The sequence below is a fragment of the Amblyomma americanum genome, chromosome 9 (genome assembly GCF_052857255.1).
Source record: "Amblyomma americanum isolate KBUSLIRL-KWMA chromosome 9, ASM5285725v1, whole genome shotgun sequence".
NCBI classification, from domain to species: domain Eukaryota; kingdom Metazoa; phylum Arthropoda; class Arachnida; order Ixodida; family Ixodidae; genus Amblyomma; species Amblyomma americanum.
Genome location: NC_135505.1, coordinates 60,732,306 through 60,746,141, shown reverse-complemented (window position 1 = coordinate 60,746,141; position 13,836 = coordinate 60,732,306). Strand labels below are relative to the sequence as shown.

At 44.3% G+C, this 13,836-nt stretch overlaps 1 protein-coding gene across 6 annotated transcripts in view; it reads right to left on the bottom strand.

The window, feature by feature from the left end:
- Positions 1–326: 326 nt before the first annotated feature.
- Positions 327–13,836, bottom strand: part of LOC144104660 (lysine-specific demethylase 3A-like) — a 54,659-nt gene continuing 41,149 nt past the window's right edge. For all 6 annotated transcript variants that reach the window (XM_077637799.1, XM_077637798.1, XM_077637801.1 and 3 more), the window contains 3 exons: positions 11,679–11,855; positions 7,637–7,771; positions 327–1,266 (listed from right to left, as the gene is read on the bottom strand). In XM_077637799.1, coding sequence (XP_077493925.1) covers positions 1,183–1,266; positions 7,637–7,771; positions 11,679–11,855 — 396 coding nt within the window. In that variant the 3' untranslated portion in view covers positions 327–1,182. The remainder of the gene's footprint in view (positions 1,267–7,636; positions 7,772–11,678; positions 11,856–13,836) is intronic.

The window sequence follows — 13,836 nt, the reverse complement described above, 5'->3', positions numbered from 1 at the left end:
ACATGGGCTACAGTCACACCCTGTAGCCCACAAGTTGTCTTTTTATCCAAAGGAATAGCTGGTCAACATTTCTGCCAGAGACAAACGTGCAAGAGACCTTGCAATTCCTGTATGAAATGGAGATTTTCCTTCGGAACCAGGACTACGATCACGGCATGTCCAAGGCTATTCGCAGCCTGAAGACTGAACTGAACCAGTACAGGGCACTGTCAACATTCTCAAGTCGATCAACTGTATTGCCAAACTTGCTGCTTCTGGAGGCAAAGCATTAGAGGGGCCATGCGGAGTCTGATGCCTGGCCTAAAACACACTCCACAATGCCAAAAGAAGGCTTTGAAATGAACACTTTAATAAGAACCATTAACATCAGCCATACACTTTCAGATAAAAACAGTGAATTTTAAATAGACTGGCATTTTACAGTCAATGACATTTTCAATATAAAAATATTGCTAGGAAACATGTACAAGTACAAACTCAGTGCTACTGTGAGTTGTAAGATAATGTCAATCAATGGAATTTGACACAGTTGACTATACTGATGAGATGGTGATTGTGAAAAACAATGAAAACAAAATAAACAAAGGGACAAAAAGGAACTACAGCAAATTGAAGCTCACTACTCACAACTACTATGTCATATATATATTTATGCATAAGTACAACACTATTACTTTACATGGCAACAGTGCAGAAACATTTTACATTGTTTATTGTAATTTTCAAAGCATGTAACTCCAAAATACAGAACCAAATAGAAAAGGGGCAGAGGTGCACCTACAACATAAATAACAGCTGTTGCACACACTCAAGTTTGATTCGATTCAGTTTACAAAATACCAAGTACAGCTGGCCCCTGGTCAAGTAACAAGAAGGGAAGTGTACTAGCAAGAACTAAAATATGGCTTATATTACAGGAGAGAACACATATCCAAATAACTCACTGCCAGATGTACGAGACAGAAGAAAAATGCACAAAACCACCATCTCAAGACAAGAAAGACAGGTGCAAACACAGTTGGTGACAGGCTACCTGACCTGCCGGGACAAGAGAGACAGTGCAAAGTACAATCGGTGGGCAAGCCGAGACCTGCCAGATGCGTCCAAGGCAGCGAAGGCCAAAGATCACTTAGGGGGTCTCTAACAAATCTTGGGGGTTCCTCTGCCTATGGCACACACAGCTCATTTCTTGTTAGGGTTTGAAGCAGAGTTTGCCTGTAGAATCCCCAAGGCATCTTTCACAGCGTGGTAGATCACATTTTTAATCTGCAAAGACAACACATTACAATAACGAAATGTCATCACAGCACCTTGGGGAGTAAGGAGTACTGTACTGAATAACGAGATTGATCAAAGGAGGCCCACAATGCTTTTTTAATCAAGCAGTTCAATGCTTTTTTTTGCTCTAGTCACTTCTGGCAAGCTAGAAGCTGTAGCTCATGAATCGTGAGAATGGCATTCCTGCCATGAAACCAGTAGTGATTTTATCATTGCCTACCTCATATGATATCAAATTTAGCAAACAATATTGTCACTGCTACTCACTAAAGGCATGCAGCGACTGCTTTTGATGTCATAAATCCCAGGTGAATTCACAAAGCTGCTTGCACGTAACAGAAGTTGATGCCTCAGTTATTGTGAGTGGCCAGCACATGGTATGGATGCATTGGCATTTTTGCATGTTCTTCAGCTGTTTCCTCTTCCACTGCTCTCATTAAGGCTGCTGCCATTCACAGCAAGCATAGACTATTCATGGCATTACACAGAAGTCACTGTACCGCTCAAATGAAGAGATTTAAAATGGAAACAGCAGACAATCCATATTTTGTGCCGATTACATTCCAACTTCAACCCAGGACACCCAATGCTACACTGTAGTAGATGCCTCTGAAATTCAAGTCTTGCAAGTTTACATTTGCTTAAAATATTTCCTTCCTCTAGGAACATCCACATTTGGCATGTACAATTGCATTTTCTCCTAAGAGCTGCCTAGGATGGACAGGAATGTGCGTCATAAAATACTCAAATGCTCTTCCATCACTAGCTATTAAAGCGGCCGAAAATTAAGCATTTGGTTTTCATCTTTTGTATGCATATTTTATATACTCGTGTAAGGGCTGCGCCCCAAACTTGGCAGCCAGTAATTCGGCGGGGGGCAGAAGCACTGTTTCATTTGCGCAAGAATTTTCCCGCATGGCATGTTCCGCTAGGGCTAAAAGGCGAGATAACTGCTTGCGGCACTCTGTACAACCACGGACACGTCTTGCTGCATTGCATTGCAAGACTCTGCCTGGAACCACGCCTCAGCACTTTAAACTCTTCTTTAGCACTCGGCATTCGTGCCAGAAAATACAAAAAGTTATGCTGCGCAAAAGTAAGAATGTGGTGCACCTGTTGTTAGCAGTGAGTTTCCTTGCGTACGGGATACATCGTACGAGACGCTCAAAGAGATCGCCGAAATCGTAATATTTAATATCCTCACTTTCCTTATGCTCTGGAAATGTGTCCAAAATAAGGTGTGCTGTAAGCTTTTCAAGTGATAAAAAAAAGCTACCAATACCCGTACGATTACAAGGAAAATGTGCTTGCAGTACGGCAAACAGCCACAGAGATAGCGCACTCGAAAAATCCCACTTCGCACGATTCTGCTGTATTAGCAGCAGATATGTTCGATGCATCCAGCAGCAGTGCCTACTACAGTGAAAGCTTGTTAATTCAAACCTCGATAATTCGAATTTTCGCATAATTCGAACTAAACTACTTGGTCCGGCCAAGCTCCATAGAGATCTATGGAGCCGGCGCAGTGGCTGAGTGGTTATGGTGCTCGGCTGCTGGCCCGAAAGACGTGGGTTCGATCCCGGCCGCGGCAGTCGAATTTCGATGGAGGCGAAATTCTAGAGGCCTGTGTACTGTGCGATGTCAGTGCACGTTAAAGAACCCAGGTGGTCGAAATTCCCGGAGCCCTTCGCTACGGCGCTTCTTATAGCCTGAGTCGCTTTGGGACATTAAACCCCCATGAACTAAACTTAAACTAGAGATCTATGTATAAAAAAGCCCGTTAATTCAATAGCGAGGCAGTTCCGCTGCGGATACTTCGAACTATGCGCCACCGCGTCTGTGCAGCTTGGCACACAGCACGTGCCCCCTCCCCGCAAAAAAAAGCAGCTATGCATAGTTAGAGGCTGCGCACATCCTAAACGGGGACAGAAGATGGAACAAGATAAAAACCGTGGAAGAGTGGGTACAACCTAAATGGCGACATTACCGGAGCGGCGGCCGGCGGCGCCGAAGGGTAGGGGTTGGCAGCTGCAGTGACGGCTGCCTACACTCATTTCCGCAGCCTCCAAAACCCGCAACAAAATACTCGTTAATTCGAGCCTTGTTAATTCGGAAATATGGATAAGTACTATCAGCGCGGTCCCAGCCAACGCCCATGAAAGGTTACGACTTCAGACAGGCGCTAGAAATTACATGCGAAAAACTTTTTTCTTTGTGAGTGTCGTCCATCCTTCTACCATCAGTTGCCAACGGAAGCACGCGGTCAGCCGCGATCATGACACCTGCTTTTAGCACCATTGGCTGCAAAAGGCGTTTGCTGGTATGGCACGTTTCAATGATTGAGTGGCAATAGACTGCGTCCGCCCTAATCGCCCATGGCACGATAAAGAGCGACCCACATGGAGCGTTTTTCTTGCGGAAAACTGCCGTCCAGCCACCGGCGCCGCCGGGCGGCCTTTCACCAACGACCAAGCCGGGCTAAATATGTCTGCCCGGCGGTCAGCCGCTGGCCGGAATCGACCAACGTGGGCTTTCAGCGCGGACCAGTAAGGACGTCACCGCGTCTGACTTCCGCCCGCTTCTACAACATAGCCATGCCTGCCGAAGTGGCCTCTCGTTTCACCACGAACACGTCGTTGCTGCTACACTGTGCCTAATGTTCACGGCAAACAAAAGTCGCATGAAGCTTTTGCTTTGTCTGAAGAGGCCCGCAGCACAAAATTTTAGCAATTAAATGCGCGAGGTTTTCAGAATGCTTCTGGATTTTCAAAGCTGCTAGGCTTAGCCACTACGCGTCAGTTGATGTCAGGAAACACGAGAGGCTCAAACAGATTAACTATTTCGGTTCAGAAAGGGGTCACAAAGAATAATTTGTCCTCTTTGTCGTCACTGAATAAATAGTAGCTTAATTGTAGGGGTGTGCAAATACTGAAATTTTCGAATACGAATATGAAGAAAAAATGACTTCGAATATTGAGTCCAATAACGAATATCATATCAGCACAAAAAATAAATTCAGAAAAGATAAACAAGCAAACATTGTTGCTCATATTTTTTTTTTCATAATAGCGCACGGCCTTTGCAACTGAAATAAACAAAACTAGACTTTCTGAGCACCATATAAAAAAACATGATGTGCGCAGAAATGTATACTACTTAATCGAACAGCATAACAGTATCCAACCTGTAATGTAGTCATGCAAAACGAAATCCATAACACGACAAGACTGGAAACAAAAATAACACAATGGCTAGTAAAGCGTCATTATTAATTCGTAGTTCAGAGAACTGACAGAAATGCCCTGGTCATTCAAAGGTCGATTTATTAACAACAGCATTAACAACTTAAGCATTAACAGCATTAACAACTCACTTTTTTTTCAAATTCTCAGGCAAAAATAGGGTGTGGGCGGGTTCATTATGCCAGTGGGTTCGTTAAGCGAGCAAATGCAAATGGTTCTTGTCAGTTTTTTCGAGGCCATTCGATAATTCAAACATCGGATAATTAAAACTTTTTTCCCGGTCCCGTGAAGTCCGAGTTAACCAGCTTTTACTGTACTACATAATACTTTCTAAAACTTTTTCTCCAAGTGACATCCTCAAAACACTTTTTTTATGTGTGTCAAATAACATTTTCTAGCTCAAAAAGAGTGAGTTATATTTTTTAACTTTTTATGGCTAGTTCCTACACAAACTTGAAATGTTTTGCACCACCTAAAATATTCTTTCGCCAAAAAGATATTGTCAACAATTTTCTTAATTTTGAACTTTCTTTTGTATGTTTGGCACTTGTTTTTCATTATTCGCATGAAGTATTTGTGCTAAAATAACTATCTTCAGAAAGCACGATTTCTTGCCATCATTTTCATGCATTTTACATTTTTTTATCCCTCGCATATTTTGCAGGAAAAAATCCTGTTTAAGACCTATCAAAAGCAGCCATTTTTACGATGGTAAAGAAAGATTTAACAAGAATAATCAGCAGTGAAATAATGCCGCAGTGCCCCTTTTAGGTGAAGGTTCATGGCCTAAACATAACACAGTTAAATGTCCATATAACGAACTTCAATGAAACGAAATTCTCAATATAACGAAGTACTTCAATTTTCATAACTTCGCGTCCATAGAGCACATTATTTTTAGCTTCAGTATAACGAAATTTCATTGCTACTCAGAAATGAACCTGCAGAAAAATTGAATTGCGGGCGTGAGTAGTTGAGCGAAGCATATGCCAAACTGCGCATCGGAGCGCGTATGTAATATGGTGCCGCCCAGCTTTCACATGCAGAGCGCATAGGCAGACATAAATATGACGACAATCATAGTGGCGAGTGCAACGCCGGCTGCCGCGCCATCCGAGGTAGTACGGGCAAGGCTGGCATGAGCGTTTGTGCAGTCTTGGTCACCTGCCAAGCCAGCCCGCGGCTCTTGCTACCGTGTCCAAATCGGTGTTGCATGCAATGAGCTGCTTGTGTTCAAAGGTAGCGTGCCGCATTTATCCCATTTGCATATGCCCAAACCTTGGTAAAAGAACTGAACGGCTCAGTACACACAGCAACTCTTCTTGTTGCTGCTTATACCAAAGTGGCCCACTACCCAGCACAATCATGACGTTTGCTTTTGTTTGGTTTATGGGTGTTTAACGTCCCGAAGAGACTTTGGATATCAGGGACGCCATAATGAAGAGTTCCGGAACTGCCTGAGGTTAACGTGCACCAACGTCGCACAGTACACGAGCCTCTAAAATTTTGCCTCCATCAAAATTCAACCACCGCAGCCAGGATCAAAACCGTGTCTTTCGGGTCAGCAGCCGAGCGCCATAACCACTGAGCCACCGTGGCAGCTGTTTACTTTTGTGTTGTGGCCCTTGTTATAATACGCATGGTTTCTTATCGGAGGTTTCACAGTCTTTCTGGGGTGTAGTGCTTTCAGTATAGTGGTTTCGATCTCATGTATTTTCTCAAAAGGGTCTTAGACAATAAGCATAGTTACACCTTGGTAAAACCCACTTGAAAAAAATTCCCGTATTGAAGCAAGCCACCTCCAAAGCACGACCTTATTTTTGAACATATATGCTTGCTCTGAAGTCTAGTTCTATTTTGAACCATAATTGCCTAATCGCATAATCACCATAACCGTAACAATTGGCCCTTTCTACACACCATGTATGCAGAAAAAGCACCGATAGCTGTTCAGTGGCATGCTTCATTTGTTTCTTGGCATCAAATCTGCCAATGCTCTTCCATGTTCACTTGCGCCTAATTTCTACAAATGAAAGCAACGCTTCTCTCCCCTTCTACCTTCTCCGCCCTTTTATTCTGTTCTAAAATTAAGGTGTAGTTTAGCCTTCATAACTTGAGCTCTATTATTCACAAGGTCCAGCACAAAATAAAAAGTACTACTTGTGGGCCTGCAAGCAATGCAAAGCAAAAATTAGGCGTCATGAACACAGTGAAAATGAAAGCAGTCAGTTCTAACCAAGCTTCTGGGCAAGTCAGTATAAAGCTTGTAAACTACAGTCGACAACAGATTTTCCGGACATTCTAGAGTTTATAGTCGTTGAATGTAACTAAACAAGTATGCCTGCTTCTACAAACCTAGCGAACAGGTTTGGGTGTTTCCTTGACAGGGCTGGCATCCCGGTCCCTAAGGTGCACTAACAGCATTCATCTATGCTGTACAAAACTGATGTATCAGCAGTTTAAGACTTTGTGGCAACCAATTGCTGCCCTAAGCGAGTGCGCTTAACTACGTATTAGGCATATGCTTACGTTCATAACTCAGTTCATTCCCGACACATACATGTACCCAAAACAACCTGTAGCAATTAGGAATCTGCAACTTAAGTTTTCCACACTGCAGGAAAGTGCGACCTGAGGAACGGCTAATGAATTTTCACAGACAAAGCAGTGTTGTGGATTATGAGGTATGCCACAGTCTCATAGTCCACAACACTGCTTCAGCCCTACAGGGTTAGCACAAGGGCATTTTTGCACTTCACCTCCATTGAAACATGTCTGTTGATGACCATTAACCAAATGGTTTCAGTTATTCCATTCCTCAACATGTGTGTGGATGATTTGGAAGTAGGGCCTCCGTGGTGCCTGAGTGGTTATGGCGCTCGGCTGCTGGCCCGAAAGACGTGGGTTCGATCCCGGCCGCGGCGGTCGAATTTCGATGGAGGCAAAATTCTAGAGGCCTGTGTACTGTGCGATGTCAGTGCATGTTAAAGAACCCCAGGTGGTCGAAATTTCCGGAGCCCTTCACTACGGTGTCCCTCATAACCTGAGTCCCTTCGGGACGTTAAACCGTCATAAACATAAACATTTGGAAGCAGGAAACAAACATAGTAACTCACCTGAAGCTTGTCCTCGTGGTTTGTGTGGGTGTCGGACAGCTGACGGAATTCATTGGTCAAGCTGAAGCAGTGAGCAATGTTTTCTGGAGAGACAAAGTCTTCAGCCACCTTTATGCAGCTATGCAAGTTTCGCACCTGCAACACAAAGAAATGCAAAATATTCACTTAAGGGGGACACTGCTCTCTTGGGCCGAAAATCCGCAAAAAAAAATCAGTTTTTAGAAAATGTTATTTTCGAAATCAGCAGCTATCTATCACCTATCTGCATCAGACCTATCTATCACCTATCTAAATACCTATCTGCTGAATTTCTCATCTCTAAGACCAGTATTTTAGTCATAACACCAATTTGTATAATCCATGTCGCCCGGATCTGAGCTAAAATCAGCGCCGAGACAGCAGAATTCTGTAATGTGTAGCTCCCGTTTGATGCGCGGCACCATAGCCATCCTGATTTCATTTGAAAAAGCCACCTTTCGTCCTCGATTTCCCACCTCTGCTGCTTCCTTTCGCCAGTTCGTTGCAGAGAAAAAAGCAAAAAAAAGGCGGTATTTAAAATCCTATTGGCTGCCGTGGTGCACGTGACAGCAGGTCGTCATCCGATTGGTGGAGCTGGCAAGCAGCGTCTGCGAGGCGCTCCCGAGCTCCGGGAAGACGAGACGCTTTTGTGTCGGACCATGCCGCGCGAGAAATGCACGATGCCTGGCTCAGCGCGCAATGTGCATACAAGGCATCAATTCGACAAGAAAAAAAAGAAGTCGCTGGTCGCTAACTTCAACAGATGCCCTGCTCCAACTGTGCGTGCCAAGGTCTAAACTCCTGAGCCAAACGATCAAGTCGGAAAGGCTGCTCAGGTAGGCCTTGCAAGCTCTGCAGCACAGGAAAGTACTAGCGGCAGCACTTGCATTAGCCGCGATACAGTGATGCTAGAGCCATCCAATGTGTTCCAAGAGATGAAAACTAAAGAAAAACTTCAAGAACTCTTATCAACTCTGGCAACGAGGCAGAAGTCTGATTGTTTACGTGTCGACAACGAGGCGGACTGTCGGCTCAACGAATAAAGTTTCACAATCGTTTGCTTAGAATCGCTCAACAGCTTAACTTAAGAAATGTAAAACGTGCGGCAGCGGCGATGACGTTAGCTTTGTAAAGGTGAGTGAGAATAGGGGCTCACCGTTAAACTTTTTCTTCAGCCTGCAAATGACTAGGACACATCATCTGCATGGAGTTTGCCACGGGTATGCGGCGATCAGAAAGTTAATCCTTTCGTGGTGAATGTGCTTGCTGCCTGCAGAGCACTGGGACCCAACATTAGCTCTGAATGACATTCTCTCATTGCTGAACAATTCCCACCACAGTATTCACACTAAAAGTTGACAAGACGGGAAGAATAAGTTGACGCCTGCAGCAGTTTGTGCAGCCGAGGAAGTCACGCAAAAGTGTGTGCGGTCAGTTCGAGAACTTTATAATGAACTGAACCTTGGGAACGCTGGCAACATTGCAGTATCATATGGCGGCACTTGGATGACACGCAGCGACACATCCCACATAGGTGTGGGCATCGTCGTCAGAACTGCTTACCGGTCTTGTGGTGGACTACGTTGTATTGTGCAATTTCTGTGCCGGCTGCAAGCAAGGCCTGAAAGAAGGTGACCCATCTTACCAGTCCTCGAGGACTACACACCTATGCCAAAAAATTCCCCAAAAAAAAGGCTCCAGAGATGAAGCTTGAGGCAGCCCTTATTCTCTTTGAAAGGTCATTGAAGAAGTACGGCCTTAGCTATACCACAATGCTTTCTAATGGTTATAGTCGGGCTTTTGTAGCTATGCAAAAGGTAGATGTTTACGGATATATCAAAGTTTCAAAGGAAGACTATAAATCATGTATGAAAACGAATGGCAACAGCCCTGCAGACTCTGTTGTGTAAGCACAAAGATATTGAGAACCTTGGAGGCTAGAGCAAGCTAACAGGCAGTCTCATAACAAAATAAGGCTCCTATTATGCCTGGGCATTAAAATACCATATAAGGATGGGGAGACAACCCAGAAGCCTGTGATGGCCATCTACCATTACATTACCTCAACCGAGGAGGTATCAAATCACGGCCTCTGCGCATCAGGACCAGACTCTTGGTGCCGGCGAAATGCAGTAGCAGCCCAAGGGGAATCTCCTCCAAAGAACGATACAATATTCCGCCGCATGTTTCTATAAAGCGCTGCTTCCTGTGCATGAGCGGCTGTTTGAGTGGTGCCATAGGGGTAAAACCCAAAAAAGTAATAAGTCTACTCTCCTTGATATGTGCCTTGGCACCTAAGGAGCGCCACGCATCACTGTTTACTGTTAAAGCTGCCGTGTCTGAAGCAGTGATTCGGTTCAATGCAGGCAGCAAAAGAACCTCTGTAGCAATATTAAGGAACTAGGCCTCGGTACCAATGCAAGGAGCACAAAATGAATGGCAGAGAAAGATGAGCGCCGAGAGGAAAAATGTGCTCGAAAGCATTCTATTGCCGAAAATTTCTAGGAGTCCTCAAGAAGTGGCACCTGGACACTGGCAAGCAGAAGGACTACATCCCTAGCGGCTACAAGCCATTTCATATTGTAAACATGTAACTGCACCTGTAAATACTAAACTTTCCCAAAGAATTTTTATTGTAGTTGTCTGAAAATGCATACTGTCAACTACTAGCAGTCTTACGGCCTCAATATCTCAGCAACCAAGTCACACAGAGCTGAAACTTTTTTTTGCAATGGAAAGCCTAATGTGTGCTGTGTAAAATGTTGGGAGCGAATTTTTTCATTTTAGCTTGAAAGATTTATTTTCATTAATTTACCATTAGAAGGTACACACATTTTGAATACTTAAGTTCAGAAGGCTGTGAAATGATTAATAACTGATATGTAAAAATCTGCTCTCAACATTTCATAATTCACTCTTTTGGCTATCAATCATGCCTTATAATTAATTTTTGATGAAGTCATTACTTTGGAGTTTGGGCCTTAAACAATGGCCATTGAATGTTATCTTGAAAATGAACTGACATAAAAAAAATGCATATTTGAAATCAGCCCAGCGCAATCCGCTACCGTGATCCACTTCCGCAAGAATCCAACTGCGCAGCAACAGGTATGTGTTAATCAAGGCCATCTGCCCAATGTGCAGATAGCTCACCACCGATGTCGTTCATGGTAGTGGTATGCAGATTGCGCTATGCTAAATTATTTTTTAAAATCCTATCATATGGCTAGAATCCAATGATCTCACAATAAGCGGACTGAAAGCGCCGCCGACACATCCAGTTCAGTCATATTCTCTAAAATTCCGATTTCAGCATTGGATCCATATGGCTTGCACTGAAAATGACACTGCCTGCAAGGCTAAGCAGCTACGATGCAAAGTTGAAGCGGCGTGCCACTGAATATGCATTGGAGGACGTGAACCGAGCAGCAGGGAGACAGTTCGATGTCGATGAAAAAAATCATCCAAAAATATCTACTTTTTGGTAGGGCAATGAACCCTAAAATCGACAACCACTGAGAACTTCACGGTAACTTGCAGTTTCTCCACTTCGGACGAGTAAGGACACCAACGCCGTTTGCAAATGCTCATGCGCATTTTTGCATGCCCTCCATGCCACGAGATGACCAGAGTAAATCCCTGCATGCTGCAAGCCTATTCCGCTTTGTTTTCATTAAGTGGGGTGACAACGCGCTCAGCGTGCATGATGCCCCTTCCCTCCCCCCCCCCCCCCCCCCTCATATACATACTAAAGACTGACTGAAGGATTCTCAGAAAAATTGTGCTTTTCACTAGTGCTGCCTAATGCAGAGGTATAAACAACATGCAGTGAGAGACAATTTTGTCCATAAGGAAGTATGGAGTTTTGGTGCAGGCTTGGTGCAGATTACTCCAATTTGTTGTAAAGTAGCAGCATGTAGCAGGCTTTGCCTTTTGACACAGTTTGGCACAGAAATCACATCACTGGTGTACGCGACAACATACTGAAGCAAAATTGAAGCAAATGAGAAGACTGGGCATTCACCTGGTGTGGTGCACCTGCGGGGATGAAAACTGCCTCCCCGAGACATTGGGCGATTGCATAGCCCTCAACGGCATACTCGCGGTAGAGGCGCTCTCGTAGTTCTTGATCCAGATACCAGCTCTGGTCATGAATAGGGTCATGGTGGGGCTCTAACTTCTCACCACGCTCCAGTGCCACCTGCACCATGGTACAGCCACAGTCACGAAAAAATGACATACAGGATGACACATCTGCTGTGGCAAGCAAAATACATATTGCACTGGCTCGCCCTCCCAACCACCACTGTAGTCATAGCAGAGGTGTCTGACCTTCAGTTACCTCAAATTAAACCGGCCCTGTGCCAGCTGCAGCCACCCTGTCACGACATCTTTCCTAATCTCATTTGCCCATCTGACATGCTGCTCCACTCTGCGAAGTTGCACCTCTTGAAATAAACCTAACCACCTTGTGAGAGCACTACGTTACCTTCTCTCCATTATATGCCCTACGTATATCCATTTCCCCTTTGATTTTTACCTAGGGTATCATTAGCTCATGCCTATTGAAGTGCTGTTTGATGTTTCATTTGAAACATTTTTGCTGCAGACGTTTAGAACATTTTGGTATAGGCAAGCACTGGCAAGATACAAATACTGTATTTAACTAATATAAAAGTAAGGTGAAACTTTGCCAAAATCCTCCATAATAGCCCTCCACTGTGACCAAAGAAGGAATCCATGAATAACTCATATCAGAGCACACTGCAAAAGGCAAGCATCTCTATTTCTTCATTAGCTTGAAGAGCCGTAAGGCAGAAAGCCTCGACTTATCTTTGGCGTAAACTTTAGCACGGCGTACGAGGTGGGTGAAAGGGTCCGCTTATATCAAGACGTGCACAAGACATAACAGTAAACACTTAATGCCATTATTTTCAAAGCTGGCACTACACATCCAGATTTAATGGAATATGCATGTCAATGACGACGCCTGCAAGGTAGTGCAAAATTGTACCTGATTATAAACATGCTCATGCACGCAAAATTTCGGCAGTGTTATCCAAATGTATTATTAACACACAAGCTTTATTTAAAAGCCCCATTCCCCAGAAAATCTGGTGTCGGCATTGTGAGTGAAAAATCATGAGCACCGACTGCTCTGGCAGGTGAGAAACACAGGTGACGTGACCTTGCGGTGCCATCACAACCTGCCTGCTGAGTGGTGAGGGAACTACCCACCGTGGTAGGTGGCAGGTAAGTTATTGGTCACCCTGGAAAAGAAACCTGGCCTGCACAAGGCCCACCACTGGGAGCACCTGCTATCACAGGGCAGTGGTGCATCGCTTAACTGCGGTACCCCTGTGCCAGGAGGGGTATGAGGACTCTGAGACCTATGAATGTAAATATAGAATGACCTTTTGCATATATGCCAATTTACTATGGTTTGGTTACGGGGGTTTAATGTCCCAAACAACTCAGGCTATGAGGAATGCAATAGTGAAGGTCAGCCAGAAGTGTTGGTAGAAATGCAGTGCATCATCTACAACAAAAAATGCAGCGGGGGTGCCAACTGAAAGCTGTGAACAAAACATATACTTCTTGAGAGGCAGTTGTTTCTAACGAAGTAACATGCTTTTCTGTGTTAGCAATGTGGACGAGAGTTTCCATTTCTCGGGCGATAAGAGTTCCGGCGAACTCAGTAGGTTGCACATGACAGTGGGCTAACACTATTAAATTTTCGGCTTGTATAGTTAAGGCCCCTAACTACGGTGAAGAAGTCAAAATTCCAAGGATGGAGAATCACGAATCCTCGAAATTCCACAGAAAGCATAAGATGTACGAAAGAAGCAGGCCAGTGTATTTTTTGAGTACAGGCCTTGCATACTGCAGAGGTCCTAAAATTGAAGATGGCTGTCGTAACTCAGCATCAAGTAATGTTTTCCTGTTAGCTGCACTGAAAGCATAGCGCTTGTTTTGATACACTATTTCCGTAAAGACTGTGTTGGGGTCCCTTCTTCCTCGTTCATGATTAAACTGCTCGAAAGAACGGGACAGGGACAAGAAACACGTACAAACACAGAGCGCAGACTTCCAACTTTTATTCGAAAACGCTTCGAGCATTCCTTTTTAAAAGCTCCAGACCACCACATGACACAGCCGGGATCCAACACAGCCGACAAGTT